Here is a 27182-nt window from a genome sequence, read left to right as displayed (position 1 = left end):
ACCCGGGACTAACCAGCAAACCTTTTGGTCAACAGGCAAACGCTAATTAATGAGGTGAAGCAAAGATGCTACGCGAGAGCTCATTCCCTTACTGGATGGATGGTTTCAAGTGTCTGCATCCATCAGTTATCATGAAAAATGCTGGTCAGGAATAACTGCAGTACATTTGTTATGTTGCTTTCAGCTGAATTCTGTTACGATCCATAAATAATTGATGGTGGTGCAAGAATACAGATTTTTAAAGATGACACACACGATACATGCTGAAGTAACTACAAATGCACAAGAAGACATGGGAAAGATAGCACAGCATATGGGGTCAGGATGTAAAGTATTGCTTTGGCCACAAAAAGTAAGCGTACCTCGACCCTCCTTTGCATCTATGGCAGCTGTATTAGCAAGCGTAGCAGGAAGTAGCCCAAAATAAATGGAGAGAGAAGTTATAACAGTGTGATTACATTACACCCAAAGCACATTACTCCTACACACACTACAGTAATGCTGTAATATTAGTAGTTAAAGAATCAAACAGCAAGAAACACATTAGGAAGTGCAGACCACGTCAGTGTATAAAATTTAAAAGCAGTATTTGAGTGATTGGCTCTTTGCTTATCTCCCATAATGCATTAGATGTAATGGAAGATGATAGTTAAAAAAAAAACTAAATTAATACCTCAAAATGTTCATATTTGACATATTTATAGACTGAAATATCCTATAGTCTGACAGATAGATTCAGAAATCATAAGACTATGCCAATAGGTTCCTCTCAGCAGTTTCCTCTCAGTTCTAGCCGGCTTGATGCCCATCCCACACAGACAATGAAGCTGGTCTTTATAAAGGTCACTTAGTTTTCAATATCTTCAAAAACTGACATCCACCCACTGTCTCCTTTGATTTCCCTCTTTGACTCCATCACCCCACAGTGGCGCAAAGTCCTAAAATGCTATTGGCCTTTAATGACCTTAAGTCACCGGCGGTCTCGCCCACTTGGAGAGGACAGCTCAATGCAGTGTGTCATGATGCGGCTCTGATAATCACGATCTGATTGGCTCTCTGATTTTTCATGGCAGGTGGCTGAATCGCCAGGCTTAAAATGAGCATACAGGGAGGAGCTCTGTACAGCCCATAGGCAAATAAACAGTTTAAACATTAAAGCTTTCATAGGTGAACTGCAGGATAAAATAGGCGTAACAGACCAAGAATAACAGGCGCTACTGTGTTGTTGTGCTCATCTTATTAACCCTTGCACAGGTGTATACAGCATCTGTATACTATATGTGTATAATAACAAAAATATATCTTATGTGCAACTTATATTTTTCATTTAAATGTATATTCTTTAGCCTGCTTATTACTTAATTACTTATAATGTGTCATGCTGTCGTATTTGGATGTCTGCATAAAAAAATCCTTGTGTGTGTGTCTATATTAAGGCCACTTCTAAAGATTCAGTTCTCAGTATGTCATTCAGTCAATCTTATCTCATGAAGAACTTGTCAGGGATTTGTTTGTTGGAAAAAAGAAATTGCATTTGCAGAAATTTAGCCTATTTTTAACTACCATGCCTTTCATTCATGTTGTTTTAAGGTACTACACAAATTTTTACTGAAAAAAATGCACTACACTAATTTTTACTGAAAAAATTGCACTACACTAATTTTTATTGAAAAAAATTGCACTACACTAATTTTTACTATAAAAACTGCACTACACAAATTTTTACTGTAAACATTGCACTACACACATTTTTTATGTAAAAATTGCACTACACTAATTTGTTTACTTTAAAATTTGCACTACACTAAAGTTTTATGTAAAAATTGTACTACACTAATTTGTTTACTTTAAAAATTGCACTACACTAAATGTGTTATGTACAAATTGCACTACACTCATTTCTTTACTTTAAAAATTGCACTGCACTAATTTGTTTACTTTAAAAATTGCACTACACAACTTTTTTTATGTAAAAATTGCACTACACTAATTTCTTTACTTTAAAAATTGCACTACACTAATTTGTTTACTTTAAAAATTGCACTACAGTAATTTTTATTTTAAACATTGCACTGCACTCATTTTTACTGTAAAAATTGACCATAACAAGTAATGAGAATTACGGAAATTCCAGATGCATTATGGTAATAATAAGCTTAAAGTAATATTTAAACTTGCCATGTCATAAAAAATAATAAAATCTTTATGCATTTCTAAATCCATCCTGACTGTCCTAAAATGGGCTTCGTCTTGCAGAATAGTACAGTTTTTTATTAGTTTATTCCTTTTGATTTGGGTGTAAAGTTCCCCAATTTAGTAATAGGGGTAATAGGAATTAGACTTTTTAGCGATATTATAGTTACTTGAAAGTAAATAAAGCAGACAGTTGGGTGCAGCCCTAAAAAAGCTCAGGCGATAGAGGTGGAAAGCACTGCCCTCATCGAAATCTGCTGCTACAAGCTCTGATGCAGCTCACATGAGGGATAGATGTAGATGACATCATTAGCATCATTAGACAGCTCTCATTCACTGCTGTCTTGTGCTGGTACTTTCTGCTTTTCTATGAAAGTGACGTGCACAGCGCCGGGCCGTCTACGCCACGGCTTAAGCATGCGGATTGAATGCGAGATGGCTGAAAACGTGCTTTAGCATCCTCATGGAGGGACATACTATTGCACACTACAAACATGCACACTTACCGCTCTGTATAGTCTGCTTGCCTCCAGATAAAACTCCTAGTGGTAGCGTTCCAGTTGGGGTGAGCCCTTTGAGGGTCAGAACACTCTCACTCTCTTCCCTGTATACACATAAACACATATGTAAGCAATAGTTGACGACACACCATTGAATTAATCAGAAATTAGTGAATGATTACACTACAATCTTAGCTCTTATGGTGTTTTTAAGACAATTGACATGTTAGTTGTGCATTTTACAGAAAAATAATTAACACCCATAAAACATTTCTCAGCCAATCATAATAAAGTATTCAACAGGCCCGTGCTATAAACAGAATTAAACTGCATTCTAGGAATTAGGGTGGCATTGGGTGGGGGGCAGGAATTAGGAAATGGTGATTTGAAACTTTGTGCCGAGCCAACCTAATCTGAATATTGCTCAGAAAACCAAAGACAAAAGACTTGTCCTCTTTTCCTCCATTATGCATGGCATTGTTCATCTGGAATAATGTCTAATATAATTAGACCGCTATTCCACACGATGACTCACTGATGCCAGCTCATTAATACTAATGGAGGAAAATGTGCGTCTGTGTGCGGCATTACAACAAAACTTCACTGTAGGAGAAGCTTTTCATGCCTTATATACAAACATCTCTACACAATTACCTATGGCACATCATTATTGTAATACATTTAGTGCCTGGTTAAACTGGATTGTGGGTGGTTAGAGATTTCAGGTTTGTATTAATGACATCACGGGAAGTGAAGGGACTATCTACTGACTGACCTGAGCACAGAGAAAACTCTGGCCATTTTCCCGATGGCACGGATCTTATTTCTGATCACCTCCTTACGGACAGCTGGAGTTCCACCTTCACACAAACCCAGCATCACATCACTGACACCCCTTAGGACCTTTAGCCCACAAACCAGCTGAGAAATAGATTGAAAATGTTAAAATGCGGAGGATCAGACTTAGAGTTCCTGTTGAGGGTTTGACACACACACACACACACACACACACACACACACACACACACACACACACAGACACAAAGACATTTGTTAGGCATCTGATGTACAATTGTCATTTATGTCAATGGCAAATTTAATTGATGGTGTGTGCACACAGACACACACACATAAATACAATATTGACATCTATTCAACAGCATGTAGTCTAGAATTTTTCATTTCAGAGCAGTTCATCTGTGCAGGAGTCTCATGGGACGCCATGAACAGACATCAGACCTCCAGGGAGAGAATCTCAGACAGCCAGATTGACAGCTGGACACTTCTCTGTCAACACTTTTTGATGATTACCAGAAACACAAACACTATGCAACCACATTCTAGTTGCTATGAAATACAGTTCACTACAATAACCAATTTTTTTGTTAATATTCTTATAAAATTTTTTATATTAATATATATTAATATTCTTTAATAATATGCTTTTTTATTGTGTGCCATTCCTTATTTTTTTGCACTACACTAATTTTTACTGTTAAATTGCACTACAATAATTTTTCCTTTAAAAATGGCACTACACTCATTTTTTACTGTAAAAACTGTACTACACTAATTTTTACAGTAAAAATTGCACTACACAAATTGTTACTGAAAAAATTTAATTGCACTACATACATTTTTACTATTAAAAACTGCACTACACAAATTTTTATTGTAAAATTGCACTACACAAATATTTTTATGTAAAAATTGCACTACACTAATTTGTTTACTTTAAAAATTGCACTACACTAAATGTTTTATGTAAAAATTGCACTACACTAATTTCTTTACTTTAAAAATTGCACTACACTAAATGTTTTATGTAAAAATTGCATTACACTAATTTGTTTACTTTAAAAATTGCACTACACTAAATTTGTTATGTAGAAATTGCACTACACTAATTTTTTATTGTAAAAATTGCACTACACTAATTTGTTTACTTTAAAAATTGCACTACACAAAATTTTTTTATGTAAAAATTGCACTACATTAATTTGTTTACTTTAAAATTTGCACTACACTAAATGTTTTATGTAAAAATTGCACTACACTAATTTGTTTACTTTAAAAATTGCACTACACTAAATGTTTTATGTAAAAATTGCACTACACTAAATTTGTTATGTAGAAATTGCACTACACTAATTTTTTATTGTAAAAATTGCACTACACTAATTTGTTTACTTTAAAAGTGACATATAATGATTGAAAGGGGTATTTATCCTTGTTCTGTGATGTGACATGTATACAAAAATGTTTTTGTTTGGGTCTGTAATGCCTTAGAAGCTTCCTAAAAACCTCTCTCAAATAGCTCTATTAGGGTGGGGGATTTTAAACAAGTGGTTTTGCACCTATTTGGCTCCCCCTACTGGCTTAACTTGCAATCTCATTACTGATTGGCTGACTTTGCTGCCACTCTAAAAATGTAGCCAATTATTTTAAAGTGAAGGGGCAGTGAGATGCCTGTGATGTCACATTGTATTATACCAAATACACAAAAGCAATGCAATGAATTAGGTGCCCTTTAATGAAAAGGTCTGTTTAGTGCTCTCTATTGGCTTATCGCTGTAATTACCATGTTGACTGAACTAGGGGAACTTGTAACTGCACATAAAAAACAAACTTGAATAGAAAACCCTCAATGAACAGGTAGCAACACAAAGTTTATAGGCGAGTTTCTGGCCAATTTTTGATAAATTTACAGTAGGACATTTACAAAAAATCTTCATTGAACATGAGCTTTACATAATATACTAATGATTTTTGGCATAAAAGAAAAATCGATAATTTTGACCCATGCAATGTATTTGTTGCTTTTTCTACACATATACCTGTGCGACTTACAACTGTTTTTGTGGTCCAGGGTCCCATATATATACAGTTATGCATTTAGGAAAACACTTACCTTCACACAAGTCATCTCCCTCTGACATGAGTTCATCATCAGAGCAGATGTTTAGCACATTCACCAACATCTCTGTCACTGCAGATACAAAACAACCTCATAAGAATTTGGAAAGACTATCCCTTTATATATGTACACCAGTCATGTTTCATACTGCCATTTTACATTTTATTCATATTGCCATTCTATAAATTACCATTTTAAATGACATGTCATAATTAGTATGATTTCAAGGGGTTAACAGGAATAGCAACGTATAACTGAAAAATGAGTGAAGACATGGGAAATAGTTGATCAATTTATAATAGGTGCCTTTTAACCGAGGGGCAACCTTCCGATGTGGAAGTGATTTAAACCGTAATTCATCGACCGGCCACTAGAGGCTGGCTCCAAAAGGGAGTCAATTCCCATGGATCCCAAAGGTAAAATGCCCATCTTTAGAGCAGAAAAAAATATGTTTACAGCCTGGTACAATTCTTTGTCTGTAGCTAATTTCGCCCTTCATGACAACTGTGAGAGGGTGAATTTTTTGTAACTCATCCGTTTAAATGATTTTAAGCCTTAAAGTTCTGCATAATTAAGGGGGTGGCCACTTGAGTGACAATTGAATAGCCACTGCTGTCACTAGAGTCGAGCTAGGCGGGTGTGGTTTCAGCAACCAGCCACCTCAGCTTCACCCACGTTCTCCTCTTTACACATTTTCGGATATCCGCGAATGATGTGCGGTGAGGCATGGCCAAGACTTTGACGCCAGGCACCGCCTACTATTGGCTTCAAAAACGATCTTCAATAACTTATGGGTGACGTCACGGACACTACATCCATCTTTTTTACAGTCTATGCTTTTATCACACCAGCAGTGATCCATGGCTATGATGTTATGGGTTTGACTTATCCTATATTCTACCTACTGAGCATACAAAGTCAGGCACCAAAGACATACTATCATTAACTCTTTCCCCGCCATTGACGAGTTATCTTGTCAATCTGCAATACCGCCATTATCCACTAGGTGGCTCTCTTCGCAACTTATAAAACCCGGAAGTATTGCCCTAGGGCAAACAGCTGTATGTCCGTGTATGTTTTAAAGATCGCTCTGCATCTGATCTCTATCAAAAGTCCTTCACAAAAATGGAATTCTCAGCTTTTTGCTCAAAATTTGGTGTTTTTGATGAAACCTACACATATTTGAGAGGTGATAAAAACAGAACACACGAAGGTAGGATAAAACTGATTTTTTTGTTTGAAAGCAGAGGGTCTGTTCTTTTTTTTATATATTGTATGTTTATATATTTAAAAAGCAGCATTTTCTGGAAGGCATTAAACTTTTGTGAAAATCATGAAAAATGCTGGCGGCGAAAGAGTTAACAAGGTCGTTCTCATCTCACCTTTACGTAACCAGACAAATACAAGCAACTGTCTCTTTGGCTACATCATCATAGTCCATGAACATCACATCCTGCACTTCAGCTCTAATGTTCAACACTTACCTTTCTCTCCCACAAATGGCAGAGACCACGTAAACACGTCCATAAAATTGGGTAACCAGTATGGGTGAGGAGAGCAGTTGAACTGTCTAATGTTCATGACGTTGTTTTCATATTTCAATACCGCCGCTGGGGAGACAAAAGAGGACAGTTTAAAGTCATGCACATAAATCATATTTGCTTTTCATAAAACACGATGTTCCACAACTAGGTAAAGTAACCTGATAGGCTGCTATACAGGTTCACAAAAAGACAAGAATCGAATACTTTGACTTTCTAAACAACAGATACAGGACTGATGGAGCCAAAATACCAAAGAAGCACTGAATTAGGATATTGTTTTTTTTTTTTACAGTGTTGATAGATGTAAACATACCTTTGTTGTTATAGACATCTAGGTAATTTGGTGCTGAGAAAATGGTAATTAATGAAGGGAAGCCTGTCGTCTGGCTTTTTCTGTACATTCTGTACCTGAAACAGTAACATTTGTCTATGAAAAGCTTTTAAAAGGGCATTTGGGTTAGATCATTACAGTTCCACTGTTTTGATGAATAGATAAGACTACGACTTTTCAAAAAGGACTATAGGAGCATTCATATACTCTTTGTTACATAACAAACGGATATTTAAATAATAAAAAATTATAGGCTTAGAATAACATGGGTAAATGAGCACTGAATGTTGTTATTTAGGCGAACAAAAAAAGTAGAATAAACACTTACCCCGCATCTTGTGCTTCATGTGCCCGTATTACTGACAACAAGTTATTGTTTGTCAAAAAGTCACAGACTGCTGCATAACTGTAAGACACAAGAAACACCTTGAGGGTCTCGTAATAAAAACCCAAACAGCACAATAAGTGAGACAGCTACTTTTATTTCGCTCAACAGTTTTCTGACAGTCCACTCGTTTTTAATGGGCTTTTGTGACAGCAACAGGGCCAGCATGAGCCAGTGTACTGGAAGGTTCATAATACGGCTTTGTGTGGGTTTCTTCAAGCCCACCCTGCCTCAACACAGTGAATGTTTAAGCAATAAGACCACCACCTGCGCTTAGTTAGCATTCAGTTGGCAAAGTACAAACAAATGGCAGCTGGACAAGCAAACTGTGAATAAACACACTTATATTTTCACCCAAATGAAACCAGCTGGGTGACATCAGTCAGGTTATTTCCAGGAGTCAAGTGAAATCAGACGGGCTTTTCATACTAGTTTACAGATGTCTGAATGACTCAGTTATATGTTTGTGAGCTAGTACAAAGAGTGTGGTCAAAACAAGCAGCTCTCATGTTTTACAGCATTTTCTCATACAGCATTCTAGTGTTCTATAGGAACTTAACCTATTTAAGTGCTGTGGGTAGGCTAAGGTTGTTAGGAATTTCAATACAAATGGTAATATGTAATATGATATTACCATTTGTAGTGAAATTTAGGTTACGGTTTTCTTTCATTTGCTGATTAATTTCCTGTTCAAATAGGAAGTTGAGATCAGACAATTCAAAGAACCAAGGTCACGTTTACACAACAATGATTTTGAACAGTTTGTTCTTTTGTGTTTCTATAATGCACACGCGACGATGTTGTCAAACAGAACCACGAAAACCACAAACAATTATGTACTATGCATGGCAGGGCAGTAGTTGGCAATGGCCATTTTTAAAGAACACGTTGTACACGTAAACGTAATGCACATGCCTTAGACTGAACATGTAATATGCATGCACAAAGCCATTTTAAGGCATAGGCGACAAGAATAGAAAGATAAACTCAGGGTAAAAATAAGCTAATGCAAATGGTAACTGGTATTTATCCAGTGACAAATGTAATTATTTTTTCAAAATATAAAAGTGTGTTCATAAAAGCAAAGTAAAGATGAATGTCCATGTATACCTATGGACCAGTTCAGATGATGTAAACAGCGCTGGTCCAAAAACACTTCCTGTTACAGTTTGTGACAGTTATTTTTTTATTTTACATATATTATTATCTTTAAGATGTTTGTTTAACTTCAGTTAATTCAGGTTTATATGTTCTGTTGGTTTATTTTATCCCAACGTTTATCTAGTGTTAAAAAACGGAAACAGGAAGTGCTTCTGGACCAGTGTTGTTTACATCTCTTGAACTGGTCTATAGTACAGTTAGTAACTTGAAGGTTGAGTTGGAATAAATAAAGCTAAATCTGTTGTTCACAGTATATGCAACCCTTTACCTATATTACAAAATCTGATATGGTATTACTGGTGGCACAGTTTGGGCAAAGCCAACCTTGAAAAATCTTGTCTTGTCAATCTGATGATGCCTATATGTCATTGGATGATCATTAATGTAAAGTTTGCATTTTCAGTGCTTAACACCACCATTACAGGGTTTCCCGCAGCACTTTGCAGTTCGGGTGGCCCCCCTAAGCCATACCACCTTAACTAGGTAGTCCAAAAAAAAAAAAAATCTAAACAAAAGGCCCTCAAGTGCATCTTGGAGAATAGCACGAACGCGCTTCACACCTTGAGCGTGCACTCGAGCAACAAGGCCCAAATGGTCCGTCAACTGTCTGGAGGATAGCCAGTTGATAAAACGCGTGTCCGTGAGAACTGTAAGTGGACTTATGTTTTGGGTTTATTTAAGCCTGTTAATGTATTAGTCTATAGTTCTTGCAAATTTAAAGTAAGTTAGCTGCTGATTTTTATTGTTTGAACAACCTGCTAGCTTGGTTGCATGTTCCTGTTGATTTGATATAATTGTTGAGCGCTCTTGCTCACGTTATTTATGCACATTATTTACATGCTACAGTAGTTACACTCCTTTAAGATAATGTAATTAATAGTGGGAAATAATCAGTTTTTACAATCTTCGCGACTTCGCCCTATCTATCATCGTTCGCCAGACGTTCATCTGCTTCAGTTTGTGTTTAATAACCCTTTAGTTTCACTTCATCACGCAGCTATTTTCATTAGAGGTATCTGTTAAAAACATTTAATTCCTTAATAATGTAGTATGTGTTCATTTTCTGTCATAGTTTCTTCAAAATTAAGTTTTATTTGAGTGTTTTAAATAAAAATATCGCCCTCTGGCCACGCCCACCCGCTCCACCCTACCACCTTAACTAACACATTTTCTGCAGGAAACCCTGCATTAGATCAATAGGCTCTGTTCAATGATCATTTGCAAAACTGGTACATTGCATTGGTAAAGTGTCAGTGTTGTCCCAAAAAAAACTTTAATAGGCAATAAATAGGCAACTTCAGCGGCATGAAGACAGCTCTGTGAAACACATTCGGACAGCCTTCATAGGCATCCGTAGTAATTGTGTTCCAGCGCTTACTTGGGCGCCATTTTATTTTTTCAAACTCGACCAGGCTCGTCCTATCACATTCCCTGCGCACGCCCACGCATAGAATTGTGGGACAAGATAATGAAGGTATATCAGGAGACAAGAATAAACCAAACACTGGATTCGGAGGCATCAAGGCACTTCAGCATTTTAGATTTCGGACGCAGCCAATGTCATTTCATTTGTGTTTTTGTAGTTTACATAGAAACTACTGTATAATGGTGCCAATTTCAGAGGTTTGCATTTTCCCAAAATGCACGCATAAAGTTTCTTGTTTTTGGTTGAAATGGCTGTGTAAACGGCCTCTAAAACAGCCAAAGGCCTTTCTGTCACAGTCATGAGCCATGATTGATACTTGAAGCCCATAATACAATTTTGCTGTGGCTAGTCAGTATGTGGTAGGTGGGAGGTATATTCTCGCTCCATAGAACTTTTACTGGACAAAATAGTAAATATTTTGGATGCGTATATTTGCTAAAAGTTCATTCTGTCAGCTAGTGTATTAAAAACCTTAGCTATCAGATGTTGAAGCTAAGCTATTTTTTTCTTTTGATGTCTGTAACAGCCAGTGTATGCAGTCAAAAATCCAATCCTACTGAGAAAAGCTCGACTCTGGTACCTAAAGAAATAGGAGCAGCCTCTGACAGAGTTGTGGTTAAAGTGCTCTGATGTCTTTTCACTGCCGTAGTCTTCCCCCGGGTCAGCCCAGATCAAATCACACATAGGCCCAAATGCCGGGGGCTCTTTAAACCTGTCTAACTGCACAACACAGCACAGAGAAAAAGAAACAAACATTAGCAGGGTTGGCTTTCAGATACGATACTTAAATAACTAGAAGATAAACAGATGCTTACTTTTCTAATGTCATCTAAGCAGTTGATTTCTGGTGAGAGACCTCCATGTACACAGAGGAACTGCTGGTTGAGAAGAGCTGCAAGGGGCAAGCAGTCAAAAGCCTCCATGCATGCGTCATAAACTCGCTCGGAATACTTGATTTTACCTATGGAGGTAAAATAAATGAAATAGATAATTAAGTACAGATCTAATCAAGGCATCAATATGGCACATTTATGCATATAATCCCTATAAATGATATGCATAACCTAATTAACATTTATGGGCATGGCTCTTGTCATTTCACAAACAATACATCTGTGTACCCACCCAACTGTCCCCACCGCTTTTCAAAACAAAGTGACGCCCATGAGCAGACTTAACACACAAGACAACTTAAACATAAAGCAATTATTAACCCAAACCTTGAAGCAACAAATGACATACAACTCTTATATAGGGAGTATATCACTCATTCTGTATTGTTTATCAAAGGCTGACCTTGTCATCTGGGCAAACAAATGATGCAGTATAAGACATGCATGAGTAATAATGTTATTTTGTTAGGACAAGATGGGTGATTAGGGCTTTCCACACAAAAAATGGTCCCAACATGGTTCCTAGCGGTCAATGAGGCAATACTTTTCAAAAAGTACCTCAAAGGCACATATTGATAACATTTGGGAATGACAAATGGGAAAAGGACTTGTGGACGGTTACTGATCGGTGCGACCGTGAAAACTATACCTCTGATGTAACACCAAACCTTAAGTACACCTAAAGCGACAAAACCTGCCACTAAGCAGACACAAAGGCATTAGGGGACTATTGAATTAAATTCAAATGAGTCTAATTAGTGCTATGCGAATACTTAATTTAGCTGCTGATTAAGCTGATTAATACTTCAGTATCTGGACTAAAGCAGTCTCATTAGTCTTGTCTTCATTTCCACCAAATGCAGCTGGGTTATTTCACAAATACCGAATTCTGTGGACAAGGTCTAGTGAAGAGCACTTGGGCTGAATCATCTACCATGAAGCCACCTCCACCTTTGTTATGCATAGTGCAACAGCCTCCATGCTATTGTACAGGCTTTAAAGCGAACAATGTTCATCTAAAAACGATGCATTTTGTGCCAAAAACAGCCATTTAAACAGAACTTCAAAAGATTTGAAATCAGATTTGGGTTTAAACAAGACGCAAAAGGTGCGTATGCGCAAAGTGGGGAATTACAGTAATTACGAGATTGGGACTTGTAAAAAGTGACCAGGTAAGTTGTTGAATCGTAATTAATTAATAAAACTCCTAAAATATTATAAAACAAAATTTTTCGGAGAACACTGAATTAAGTCATGTGGTAATATCGGAAATGGTGATGATAGAATGCTCGAGTAACAAATAATTGATTTCAGATCATGCCAAAATTAATAACATGAACAAAAATGTGAATGCATTAAAATACACTACACTAGATAAGAATATTATACAATACAATACAATACAATAGGCAAAACCTATATTTATATACAATATACAGCATCTAAGGAATGAACAATAACAAAGATATTACGTAATAAGTACTGCCGCTAGTGCTAGCAGCACACAGGCAAATATATATTATAGACAAACAGAGGTAATCCTTCAGTGTTTTCCAAAAAAGGCAGCTCCTGCTATGACATAAAGGGCAGAGGGACATGAGCACTTCAGGTGTCAACAGCTGAAAATAGTTCAGGTTGGTCATGTGATCTAGCGCCGACTTTAATAACATCCTGACAGATGGGATCCTGGCTCAGTAGATGCAACCAGGTAAACCACATTGGACGGGGACATGAGTATTTCGGTATACAAATATATCACTTCAGAAAACTGATGTTTCTGTATTTGCAGAGGAACAAACACAAGACTAATCTAAACAGCTGTTTGAATTTCTATTCAATATCTTGGCTGATTGTGGCAATTTTAATGAGATTTTAAATAAATGAATGCTAAAAAATGCTAATTATGCAAGGCTTCACTATAACAAGACATCATTCTCTCATAAATTTCGAGAGGTTATGCTGTATGTAGCTTGCGATGGTTCATCAGGTTTACCTCTTTGTGAGACACCAGATGAGGTTCAACCACTTCACTGTCCAGCATAACCACTTCACTGTCAAGCATACTAATATCTCACACCTGGACATATTCTGTCAGTGGACATTCACAAATTGTCTGCTATACCCTGTTCTCTTAGAGGAACAAAGTGCTGTTTGCTGAAAACAACGCAGGTGGAGCATCTTTATATAAAACCATTGTCCTAATTTTTGTCTGAGAAGATGCCAATATGACACGAGCCATTTAAAGGTGCCAAAGAATGCACTGAAATAATATGTTCTCTTTATTAAGTGTAAAATGTTACAGAGACCGTTTTATGGACGGCATCCATTTACAACCCTAGGATTCCCCCTAGAATAAAATAGTCTATTATTACCTTATTTGAAAGGGTCATGAATAATAATGTTGAGCTCTGATCTGATTGGCTGTTTCTCAGAGCAGCTCTTTTGAGTAGCTCTGTGTGTGTGTTTGTATGGTTGAGCCTGTGTCAGACAAAGATACAGATTTTTTTTTTTGAAGAATAATAATAGTTTGGAGATTATGTTAAATGGATGTTTCTGAGTGGTAAGTTTGTGTTTTTTCAGTATGGACCTGCAAACCGTAACTATAAAGCCCGATTTAAAGTCGTGCGTAAGTTCTATGCTGTAGCTACGGCGTAGGCTATCCATAGCCTGTGCGTAGCTCTGACGTGCACCTCCAGGGCTCCAGACTAACTTTTTTTACTAGGAGCACAGTGGCCCCCAACTGAAAATTTTAGGGGCACAACCAAAAAATTTAGGGGCACACACCGTAAATCAACATGCTAACCAAATAATCACATTTCTACAAATGTCCACTGTATAACTAATACATACTTTGATGATAGATGCAGAAAGTAAAATGTGCTGTTTCAAATTCAGTGTCACATCAGAAAAAAAGTCAAATTTATTGGTCGCACATGTGCGACTGGATGTAAAATTCAGTGGCACACTCCCAAATTTTGGTGGGTAAATGCCACCATTTGGTGGCAATCTGGAGCCCTGACCTCGCAAAAATTTTAACAGCGCGTCAGTTCTACGCGGGCCGCAAGTGTGTGATTGGTCCACCAGAACCCCTCCCGTCAGGTAAAAAAACTGCGTCATAGGTATTTCCGTTTGCGATGGTGAAAACAAAGAATGTCCAGGTTGAGGAGTGATTTAACTCAAACTGCAACAAAAGTCCTTGTTTATTTACTTCCATCATTGCTGGTCTTCTCAAATCATACACAACAAGTTGCTGTTTCTTCTTCGTTTGTGGGTTAACTTGCCAAGCTTCTTCTTCTTTGACGGTCGCGCTGTGTGGTTACACGTGTGGATACTGCCTACCAGTGGTCTGCGCGTGTGTTTGCACATCGATGCGGACGACGACGCAAAAGTATAAATGAAAACCGTCGCGGAACCTACGCTGTCGTGGATTCGCCGTAGGACCTACGCACAACTATAACGAGCCCTTAACTTCAATAGAGGGTATGAGAGATTTCTTCAATAGAGAGATTTCTCTCAATGCTGTTTGCTTAACACGAGTGACAGACAGGAGCAAAATTAGATAACTTTAAGACCAAAGTCCGGATCCAATACACTGTTGCACATGCGCTTTCTCTTTAAGCTGTTTACTTTCTCTTAAGACCTAACTGGTCGTGTTTATGAGGAATTTTGACGCGTATGTGTATTTAAGGCCAATAAAGCGGGAAAAATGCTCACGAGCTTTAATGAGCAGCGGTCGCGCGACTTGCGCGCACCTCATAGACAGAAAGAGCAGCGGTTGTGCGACTTGTCCGCTCCCTACACACAGAAAGCGCGCACGCATACAGATCTGTTGTCTGTTTTTCAATGGCTTAAAATAACTTGTTTTAAAACTGTAGTGCTTAAATACGTGTACAAACGTTACGTTTGCGCGACCACACGCATAGGAGCGTGACGTGGGCACGTAACCTCGATAGAAATGATAGTCCAAAATCTCTACCGGTTGACAAATTTCTACTGGTTAATTATGTCTACCGGTTTATCGCCCACCCCTAACATATAGCCTTAAACCTCATACACACCTTTCTGCATTTTTACAATTTCAAATAAACATAATTTAGTGTGATTAATAAATAATTTACACTGTGGGGACCACAGTCAATGTACCCTACAATCTATAGAAACCTGTATTTACACACACACACGCACGCACGCACGCACGCACGTACACACAGAGCAAATGTAATTTTGTTCTGTTTTCAAAGTAAATGAAAGTGGTAGCTGGTGACAGTGATGGCAAAGTGCAGCTTTTCACACATCAAAGGGAGAACTTTAGTAGAAGCTGATGAAAAGGCTGATGGCTATTTTGAGACAACACATCACTCAGCACTCACTGACAGTTGATTCTCATAGCACTCACATTCCTGCTTGAAGGTGAAGTATTCTGTGAGGTGCCGGCACTCATGGTTGCCTCTGAGAAGGAAGAGAGTGTTGGGGTGGTTGATCTTCAGTGTCCACAGGAACAGCACACACTAGAGAGAGATATACAGAGATTTAGGGTGTACTCACATAATTCATACAGTAACATACCAGAGTACGGTTCATTAGGCTAGTGTGATCACTCTGTACCATACCAGGGTGCGGTATGCTTTAGCGTATCCTGGTATGCTTTGCAGAGGTGGTCTCTGGAACGTTCGCTTCCGTAACGGAATGTGAAAAACTTCAGCTGTCAAGGTATAACATTCTGATATACGCAGAATGAATACGCAGCAAAACATGCAGCCGCATATCACCACATCCCAAATGACCCCACATCATTCCCACTATACGGACAGATCAGATCATTAATAAAAGCATGCTTTAATGCTTTAATGTCATACACCAATCGATCTGAATTGAATTGAAGTCAGTCTGGGGACATTTACCTAGTTCAGTGGTTCCCAAACTTTTTCAGCATGCGGCCCCCCTTGTGTACAGTGCATTTTTTCGCGGCCCCCCGAAAGAAAATGTATGACAAAAACAGTTTTAAAATGTAATATTTTAATTAAACAAAACATATACAATTATACCTAGTAGTGCTGTTGGTTGTTGGCTTATTATTTTTTAGGTTTAATTACACAGAATTCATGATAAATGAATGTATTTTATAAAATGTCATAAAACTGGGCCCCCCCTGGCACCATCTCGTGGCCGCCCCATGCAGACTGTTAATAAGGACATAATAGCTGAAGACCTAATACTGTTATTATTCATAAAATAAAAAACGTTTTAGATGCAAGACACGTCAACTTGGCAAACATATTTCATATCAGTTCCCCATTTACAAGCAACACAACCGAAGCGGTTTCAACGTTCAGTGCTCGACAGATGGCCGCTGGATGCATGAGGGAATGCAAAAGTGGGAGTGAATTGGTCTTATAACAATTATTTCAAATAATACATTATTATAATTAGTGGTCTGTTTGGTTAATTTATACATATAAATCCACATTTATTTGGCAGCAGATGACACAAATGCTAGCAATATGCAGAGCGAGCACAGGGTGCCTGATCTTCTGTACAGTACAGATTGTGTGAGCTCACACGCGCTCGTTTCAGCCTCATTACAACCCATTTATCCTAAACCCCCCTTTTTCATTTGCATGCAAAATCTCAGACACCACTCAACGTGTGGAGATCGGGACACCAAGGTAACCAAGGACGACAGGTGTGCATTTAAATGGCATGTGAAATAATAGACGTGTAGGTGGGCGCGAGCGGGCGCTGGGATGCGACAGCTCAGAGATCCGCGACCGGAGCCTACGCAAAAGAAATAATGAACAGAAAATTACAGGTAATAGTGGCCATAAGAGGAGCTTCTGAACAAAGGCTATTACATCTGAATGGCAGATGGCACAGTGAGAAAGAGAGAATATGAGAGAGAATGAGAGACGTACAGAATGAGAAAGAGAGAATATGAGAGAATGAGAGAATAAGAAACAGACAAAGAAACATATAATGAGAAAACGTACACACAATCATGCAAATAAAGTAAATAATTAAATTGAATTGAATAAGAGACAGAAAGATAGAATGGGAGGGATAAGAAGATAATATACAACTACAATAATGAGAGAATACAATTGAAGAGAGATACAAAATGATGTAGAATGAGAGAAAGAGAGAATAAGAGAATGAGAGAATGGATGTGAGAAAAATAACAAAACAAACTAGATAGAATGAGAGAATATAAGACAGAGAAAAAAACACTGACAGCTGGATCAATAAAAAGTTTACATGGTGCTTCAGGGTGCTGCCTGGTTAAATAAGTGCTACATTTCTCTTGCTCACTGGTACTCATTCATGAAGAGCGAAGACAAAAGGGCAGACACAGCTTTGTGCCAGACAAGTGGAGTCTGAACATTGTGATGGTAGAGCCGCTCACACCAGGACCTTTCACTCGTATGTGAGTGTGTTAGTGTGCAGTGGACGGTCATGGTGGTGGGAGGCTAGGGATGCATTAATAATACACTCTCTTTATCAAAGAGAAATAGACCAACATAATGGAAGAGACACAATGACAGGCTAAATGAATATGACTGTGCATACTTTGAGATTTGAATATATATACACTCACACTTTCATTACAATAGTTTTGAAATGGATTTCCTGATGAAAAAGCCAATACAATCCCATAATAGATGGAAATTCCTACAATACCATTTACTGTAAAAACCATCTCAAGGTGAAGCTGCTTGATAAAATGCCAAAGGTATATTTTCTGCAAACTCTTACCATTATCAATGTTTTCAAACAATAAACCCTTCACAATATGATGACATATTTGGTCATAAATATATGAATGTTGTGGTTTTAAATTAGGATGGTCACCGAAATACCAGACTCGAAACACAATAACAAGGGTTTCCACACCTTAGCTAACTTCAAATTCAAGGACCTTCCATGGACTTTCCAGATCCAATACCCTCAAATTCAAATGTGGGGACACATTTCAAGTGAAAGCAAGGTTACATAAATTATTACAGTTCCCTTCTGAGGGAACTCGCACTGTGTCACTGCAGTGACACTTTGGGGACGCCTCCAGGGGTGAGTGTGTCTGAATGTGTATATCAAATTCAACCAATGGTGAGGCTTAAAGGAATAGTCTACTCATTTTCAATATTAAAATATGTTATTACCTTAACTAAGAAGAGTTGATACATCCCTCTATCATCTTAGTGCATTCATTTAATGGTATCACTCAGAGATAAAGTTAGAAGTGACCAAACACATCAACGTTTTTCCTATTTAAGACGAGTAGTTATACGAAAAAGTTTGGTGGTACAAAATAAAACGTAGCGCTTTTCTAAGCGGATTTAAAAGAGGACCTATATTCTATGGCGCAACAGCACCCCCGGGAGCACCTCGACTCGGCGCAGTAACACCCTACCTCTCCCATTATGAGAGTGAGAAGGGGAGCGGACTTTTCAGGCGAGTCGAAGTACTACCAAAAGTGCTATTACGCCATACAATGTAGTTCCTCTTTTGGGTCCGCTTGGAGGAGCGCTGCGTTTTGTTTTGTGCCACCAAACTTTTTCGTATAACTACTCGTCTTAAATAGGAAAAACGTTGATGTGTTTGGTCACTACTAACTTTATCTCTGAGTGGTACCATTGAATGAATGGGGCTAAGCTAAATGCTATCGAAGTGTAGCAGCGCGCTGCAGCGCTTACGTGCACGCACTAAGATGATAGAGGGATGTATCAACAATTCTTAGTTAAGGTAATAACATATTTTAATATTGAAAATGAGTAGACTATTCCTTTAAAGACAAAGACAGGGTCACGCGGGAGCCAGGAACAGGGTTCCCACTCTTTTCTTGAAAAGATTTTCCAGGACGTTTCCAGGACATTTTCAGGACATTTTCAGCTGCTACAGTGTGAGTCAAGTTATCACAACTAAGGCTGGGTAGTAGTGATAGTATCATATCATCATTGCTGATATCAGTTTAAAAATCCAAACTCTCACAGTCAAGCTGTATTCGCAATCAGTCACTAACTTTAGAAAATATTAACTATTATCGGACTTCTAAATTAATTGCATCTGCTCGCACCAAGGCACATTACGCAACTGGTATAGCATAAACTGATGAGTTGTGTGTTTTTGACTCTAAATTATTTCGATTTATCCTATCTTTGTAACTGTTTTGTCAATTATATTGCTGAAATGGATAGACCTTTTGTAAAGCTAAATGTGTTTAAATGCAAAATCCATTTAGCCTACTGGTGTATGAAATGGATCTGAAGTATATCATATATCCCAAGCTTTGGAGAAGCTTTGCTATTTTCTACAATTGTACCTTATATTTTGTACATTTAACCAGATTGCTTAAAATGTTTATTCATCTCAGTCTGTCTCTCTTGTACTTTCTCAACAAAATATTTTATGTTCAATAAATCACCAAAACAATTTCCTTTACTTTATCTGTTTACTGTTTACTTACAGTTGACTTAGTGCATCTGACACCTGGGGCCTATACCATGAAGCTGGTTTAGTTGGTTAGCCAGCTTTGTTTAGGATTAGTTTGTGCCAATCCTGGCTTTTGGGTACAATGAAAATAGCTTTTACCAACAAGGCCTGCACATTGGCTTGGTTTTGTCAACCTGAAACTAATCCTGTAACCCTGAGTTTGTTTAACCATTTTCATGGTACGGGCCCCTGCATTCTTCAAGTAAAAATGAAAATCACTGCAAAAATAAATCAAAACTATAAATATCAAACTCAAATCCTATACTGCGGTGCAAAAAGGTCAATATAAAACAAAGCAATGTCACTTTATTTTTAAGAAATTCTCAATGATAAAATAAATGAATGGGAAACTGAAATCACATTATTTTGAAATGTTTTAACTAATCTAGGACTGTCCCTAACAATTATTTTGCTAATTGATAATGAAGTAATTTGATATTTTTGGTAATAAAATAATAACCTTTAACATTACATAATAATGACAATGCAATAATAATTCGTCCAAATAAAGTATCAAAACTAGTAAACACATTTATATAGCCTAAAAAAACAGAATTATGTACTATAACAAATGCCTACAGGGGGCGGTAAATTACCCACTTCAGTTACTTAAATTTTAAATGGATGCTTTTAGCCAAACAACGTTTAAATCCATTTAAATCTTTAATATTAGTCCAATTCTTTACAGTAGAAATGATACAGTCACTGATATTATTGAGCAAGATTTAAAAAGCAAACGCAGTAAAAGACAGAATATAATGCATTTAATTTATGACGTATGCAGTCTACAAATGCAACCTCTGGATGCAGCATTTTGTATAAGAAACGGCCAGCATTTGACCTCCCAGAGAAATCTCGTGACATAATTAATTTCGCGATACATATTTAATCGCACGAGATCTCGTCACACCCCTATATTTTATGTATTATACTTACTGTACACAACACATTATTTTTTCACTTAGACTTCGACTCGAATGCTTTCACAGTGAATCCTTACGTGTAACGGTCAGATTTACCAAAAGCTGGCAGGTACACGCACGCGCGCGCGCACACACACACACACGCACGCACTCACACACACACACACACACACACACCTACACACACACGTACACACACACACACACACACACACACACACACACACACACACACACACATTACCTTTTTAAGCCCAACTGCAGCAAATGGGGAACGGGGTACAGAGAGTGAGGCAGAGCAGTGCCATTGAGTAGAGCGGTGCTGAGGCAGAGGGGAGGAGGAGAGGGACGGGAATGTTACGTTGTAGGTTCAGTAGACTTGTTATTCTCTGCTTTTCTACAATGATTAGCTGAAACTGCTTCACCACGCTGCTGAATCGTGTTGTCAGACAGGAGTACCGCACGTGCATATTTGCCACAGAACTCACATGTCCGTAGTTTAGAGGGGCAAGTCCTACCAGCGTATGTCGTCAAATTGCGCACTTGCTACGCAAACGCGTACATTGGCAGGTTTGTGTCACGTGGGGCGGTGTGCTGGCTACATGCGGAAATAAAAGCAGACTACGGCTGAATCCCAAACCGCCTACTTCCATACTATATAGTACGCAAAGTAGCGCATTTTACATACTATATAGTATGGAAGTAGGCGGTTTGGGATTCAGCCAAGCGCTCCAGCCCAATATTACACGTTAAAGGCAGGTCAAAACAGACATTCATGCATAACATTTTTAACCCGTTTGCGTTCATCCTACCAGGAGGGAAAATAATTTTCCAGGACAACGCAAGCGTTTCCAGGACATTTGACGTTTCCCCCCATTTTTTATGTGTTTTCCAGTACTGGAAAATTGGTCTTTCATTTTCCAGGTTTTCCAGGTTTTCCAGGACGCGTGGGAACCCTGCAGGAAGTATATCGCTATCTGAAATATTGCCAAAGATTGCGTTACAGGGACGCAGGAAGTATGGCAAGGGAGACGCAGCGTCTCGTTCCAATCTCAGAGAACAACAGTTACATGCGTAACCCGAGATGTTTTCATGTGTCAAACACAACTATGCAAAAAAGCTTTTTGGTATAAATCAACATTCGCATACAGAAGCATTTAAAGTGAACAGTTTAGCATGTGTGCTTAAAGTCTAGAATTTTTATGATATTATTCTACACTACACAGGAAATTATGTAGATTTTTTCCCAGAAAACTTCTTGCATAAACTAGATTCAAGCACTTTCAATGACCTGTATCTTTGTATGTATATTTTCAAAAACTTCCTTGAATATTTCCCCCAGATTCACAAAGTTTCAAGGACCTGTGGGAACCCTGAATAACACTAAAAATCATTAAAATAAGCATTGAGATGACATGGCCACATGACACTAGCTCCGGGGGAACAGTAAACACGACATCATCCGTGCAAATACAGTGAAAGTAGCAAATGTAAATAATGAGGTGACAATTCGTGTTTTTCATTCGTCCATGCATGCTGGGAAGCAGATTCCAGCACCACAGATATAACAAAACAGCCTACATAGCAAATATTTGTAAGATTTATTTGTTTTCTGATTAGCCAGTAAAAATCTGGTATTCCAAATGTCAAATTCCCTGACTTTCACTGACTAAAAAGCTGAATTTTCATGACTTGTGATTGAGATGCCTGATAATGTAGTGCAGTGTTTCCCAACCTTTATCTGCCACGACACAGTTTTGATAAGTTAAAAAAAATCATACAGCACACCACTACCACAATAAGCATTAACAGAACTGCACAAACCTGTATTGCACTTAAATGACTTGTTAAACTGAAATATTATACTGTATTAAATGTAGTATTCACAATGTGAAATTTGATCTTGTTTGATAAGATGATATCCTGGCTGGAATTGATGAAAGTGACACATGCAGCTGTGATCAACTCAGTAACCTGGTAGCTAGCTTCGAGCGCTTTTTCAAACACTGTGCCGTGTTACTGTTCCAAGGCACACCAAATAAGCGTTTACGGCACACTAGGGTGCCATGGCACAGTGGTTGGGAAACACTGAGTAGTGTACACCGTGAGTAGTTTAAAAAAATTTTTTGCCTAAATGCGTAAAATAAATAAATAATGCCAAGAAATGGCTGTTAAAATTGTAGTGTCACTTGAAATCAGTAGGGGCTTGGATCCGGAAACGGCATTCCTTACGTCACAAATTAACAGGCGGGTAACATTTTGATACTGTAAATGCTAAAAGCGGCAAACTAAATTTTTAATATTCCACGACTTGGACAAACAATTGTCTGGAATAGACCTTTTAAAATTCCATGATATTCCAGAAATTCCATAACACGTGAAAACCGTGAAAAAATATTTTATCCAAAGCGACTTACTGTACGTTCACACAGCCGCCGACTTGAGCTTCCAAAGTTACCGGAAGTAATTCATTTACAATGAAAGCTGGCTGCTCTCAGCTGCAAGGGGCGTCAACTCCATCGGGTCGCGTTTTGTCCGTTTTGAGCGACCAGAGCGTCAATCAGAAAGTTGAAAGAAGCTCAACTTTAAGGTAATGAGCTATGACGCGGTTCAGCGGCAAGCAGGGGCAAAATGCCAGCAACCAATCGGAATATAGCCTAGACGTTCTTCGCTGGCTAATTCCAGAGAAACATACGATGTAAACTTTCATTCCAACAAAAACATTAGTTCTGAGAAAACAGACTTCAGAGCGATTAAAGCGTCAACAAGCTTCCCCGTACATTTTGACAAGCGTCCTTGACTGGGCGGCCTGAGCTTCTTTGGAAGATCAAGTCGGCGGTGGTGTGAACTAGGGCTGGGTGCCGATTCAGATGTTCCAGATCGATTCGATTTCGATTCACAAGCTATCTAATCGATTCTCCTTTCGATTCCGATTCTCGGATCGATTTTTATGCTCGATTCTCGATTCGATTTAATACAAATACTATATTTATAAAAAAGAACAGTGAAGATAAGTTTACAAGTGGGTAATTCATAAAAACAAATTAAGAGCCACAAACCTGTATATTAAACTCTTTTATTTTAGGTACACTTGGGTACATTAAAACAGAACCCATCTCTAATTTTCAATTGCATACAATTATGTTAAATACAATACAATTTTGATGCAAGATGAAAAATGCATGCTAAAAAAGTCACAATGGTCGCATCCCTTGATCAAACAGGATCAGGTTATTTCATAAAAAAAAAATCGATTCGTGGCCTTTGAGAATCGATTTTGAATCGACCACAAAAAACCCCGATTAATTGAAAAATCGATTTTTGTTTTTGCCCAGCCCTAGTGTGAAAGTACACTTACAGTGCACTATAATACGTTTTATCAGTATGTGTGTCTCTGGGATCAAACCCATGACCATTGCACTGCTAACATAATGCTCTGCCAACTGAGCTACAGGAAAATGTTGTTGATGCCTGCTACATACGTAATAAGATAAAAATAACATTAAGACAATGCTAAATAAAGATGTCCAGCTAATAAACTCCTCACAGGATCAAAGCGCAACACGTCAGTAATTCAGCGGAGATGTACGACAAGTAAAACGGTCCATGCTTTAATGCTCGGTGACTCAGCTCTTATAAAAGGGTACAGTGTCTGACAGCTTATCAAATAGCACCGCTCAGAAAACTCCCCCTGAGACTCTTTCAAATGAGACGCAGAAAAGGGACTTTTAACCATACGGCTTAACAAAGTCTCTTGAGCGTTTGCTCTCACATCCATGGCTTTTTCCTCTTGCATGGACAGACTATGCACACCCCGCATCAAAGGTTCACCAAATGCAAGCACACACAAAGGAGGCTTGAGGTGACTGAGGGACTTGCAAAATGAACCTTTTTCGCTTGTTAATTTTTTGGTGGGCAAAAAAAACATACTTGACCATTAAACTGGGAAGGATTTATTCTCTCTCTTCTAAACTGCATTTAACTCTTGGATATCTTAGCTCAACTCAGCACTTTTGCATGAACTCTGTGCAGCTGTGTTGCAAGTCAAAGTCAAGGGAATGCAACACAAATCATCATACATCTTTTTCTGAACTTTCCAGTAAGACCAGCTGCTCTCACAATGTAAGATATAGATATGCAAGCTACAAGACTGACGGTGCAACTGTTGAACAACAAATCTCTACTGGATACATCATGGTATAATCCTTCTTGCCTTTTGATCTTGTATGTTTATTTGTGGTGGTTAATGAACTGTAGACAATGTGACAGTGCATTCACTGATGATTCTGTGACAGATGATTCAATGAAGCTGTCAGATTTTCACTCAAGCAACAGTGAGTGTTGCCATGTGTGTAGATACGGCTCCCCAATGATGCTGATCCCTAAATACTTTGAGTATTAGGGTGAGGTCAAAACATTGGCATTAGAATAAAGGTAGGTTTAAAGACTCTGGGTCAGTATGTACCTTGTGGTGGATAAGACTGTCAGCATAAGATTCTTACTTAATGAACTATATAAAGACTCAGTCAGATTCTGATGTTCTGCTGATTCTTCTCTATTGGTAAAATCTGTGAAATGTATTTGAAGTTAAACATATTAAATGAGGGTTCTACGCTCCTATTGGTATCTAAAAGCATCATCATATTACCCAAAATGTGCAAAAAATAAAGACAAAAACCCCTAGGACAGGGCATGTGTTGAACTTGATAAGTGTTTTGAATCTGTAGGTGTTCCTGCAGCTCAATTGGTACAGCATTGCGTTAGCATAGCAAAGGTTGTGGGTTTGATCCCATGGAACACATACATTTGATAAAAATGTGTGCTTCAAATCCATTTGGATAAAAGCGACTCCCTGCCAAATGTGTAAATGTAATGTACATCAAACAGTCTGGCTTTCTGCAGAGATCTGGAAGATGCACTCACCTCAATACTGAAGTACCCTCTGTCTACGTAATCGCCAAGGAAAAGATAGCGTGTGTTGTCAGGTGAGCCACCAACTTCGAAGAGCTTCATGAGGTCAAAGAACTGTCCGTGGACATCACCACACACTAAAGTGAAAAGATATCAAAATAAAAGTATATCATGGTCAGTGAGATATATATGAAGAGTTTATTTTTTAAAAAGTTACCACAAAATCAGTATTGTATCAGGTCAGTATTAAAAAGTAAATTCTTAATTTTACGCAAAATCCGATATCCGCCGTGTTATTCTGTCATCTTTTCTCCTCACACAGCGCACCATTCCACGCATTGTAAACAATAAGGGAAAAGCTTTATATACACAACGAATCCTAGTTTTCCTCATCTACTTTGTACTTCATGATCAACAAACAAACAAAAACAAAATAATACTTTTGATGGAATTGATAAACCTGTGGTGGTTTGCTGTGGTGGAGAAGAAACATTAGCCACTCGGGTGAAAGGAAAATGCCGGCTGTTGCTTGTTCTTCCGACAGCATCAAGTTTCTGTCATGCTAACACATTGACCCCAGGTGGTCTTATGAAACTTTCCATTATTTTACTTGAAGTCAACGAAAATCTAGCAGGACCAAAACATTTTACAGCTGATTGCTGTCAAAAACGTTCAGCGACGATGTCCCAAGGATGACCGCAGCAATGACAGTGTTCTTAATATGACAAAGTAAATGTTTTGATTAACGCCATTAATGTTTATTTTTTAATCTGTGTATACCACTAGTCAACTAAATAAATATAACATGGCAAAGATAAATGCACATTTATATATTGATTCAATAGATTTAGCATTTTGAAAAAAAACTTGTCATGGATTTATTGCATTTGTGGAAAAAAGAATCTGTTTTTATAATAAATCTTTGAAAATCTAATTATGAATTTTTAATGTTATTATAACCTAAAGATGCTATGTGAAAGTTTGTAACAGAAAATAGTGGTTTTCATCTTGTCACTTTCTTGGTATAGAAAATAGTAAAAATGAATTTATTGCGTTTTTGAACCAAACTCTTCAAATATAGCCCTGCAACTGCAAGTGCATTTAATGTAAGGAAAATGTATTTATATAACGAAATTACCGCACGTCTGCAAATGTGCATGCTGCTGTATGCATACAGACATAATTTGCAATAATAACTGAATCATTTTAATACTTTTAAGAGTTATGTATCGTCAAAATTTTTGCAAAGAGATTGGCACATAAATGTGATCTTGCAGCACAAAATCAAAAGGGTCAATTTTGGAGAATTATACATCATCTGAAAGCTGAATAAATATGCTTTCCATTGATAAGATAGGACAATATTTAGCTGAGATACAACTGTTCGAAAATCTGGAATCTGAGGGTGGGAACAAATCAAAATATTTAGAAAATCGCCTTAAAAATTGTCCAAATGAAGTCCTTAGCAACACGTATTACTAATGTTTAATACTTATATATTTATGGTAGGAAAT

The 27182-nt window shown here is 37.8% G+C and overlaps 1 protein-coding gene across 2 annotated transcripts in view; it reads right to left on the bottom strand.

Annotated features, from left to right (window-relative positions):
* The window catches only part of ppp3cca (protein phosphatase 3, catalytic subunit, gamma isozyme, a), a 51896-nt gene that overhangs the window by 7527 nt on the left and 17187 nt on the right, over positions 1 to 27182 (bottom strand). The window contains exons 3-13 of one of the 2 annotated variants that reach the window (XM_055199213.2): positions 25681 to 25805; positions 15747 to 15858; positions 11273 to 11418; positions 11038 to 11177; positions 7814 to 7891; positions 7468 to 7562; positions 7095 to 7220; positions 5605 to 5682; positions 3469 to 3553; positions 2700 to 2797; positions 363 to 389 (exon numbers count right to left, since the gene is read on the bottom strand). In XM_055199213.2, coding sequence (XP_055055188.1) covers positions 363 to 389; positions 2700 to 2797; positions 3469 to 3553; positions 5605 to 5682; positions 7095 to 7220; positions 7468 to 7562; positions 7814 to 7891; positions 11038 to 11177; positions 11273 to 11418; positions 15747 to 15858; positions 25681 to 25805 — 1110 coding nt within the window. The remainder of the gene's footprint in view (positions 1 to 362; positions 390 to 2699; positions 2798 to 3468; positions 3554 to 5604; positions 5683 to 7094; positions 7221 to 7467; positions 7563 to 7813; positions 7892 to 11037; positions 11178 to 11272; positions 11419 to 15746; positions 15859 to 25680; positions 25806 to 27182) is intronic. The other variant, XM_055199214.2, reaches the window with a different exon arrangement.

This window comes from Misgurnus anguillicaudatus, chromosome 22 (genome assembly GCF_027580225.2).
Source record: "Misgurnus anguillicaudatus chromosome 22, ASM2758022v2, whole genome shotgun sequence".
Lineage (NCBI taxonomy): Eukaryota > Metazoa > Chordata > Actinopteri > Cypriniformes > Cobitidae > Misgurnus > Misgurnus anguillicaudatus.
This window is presented reverse-complemented; position numbering and strand designations above follow the sequence as displayed.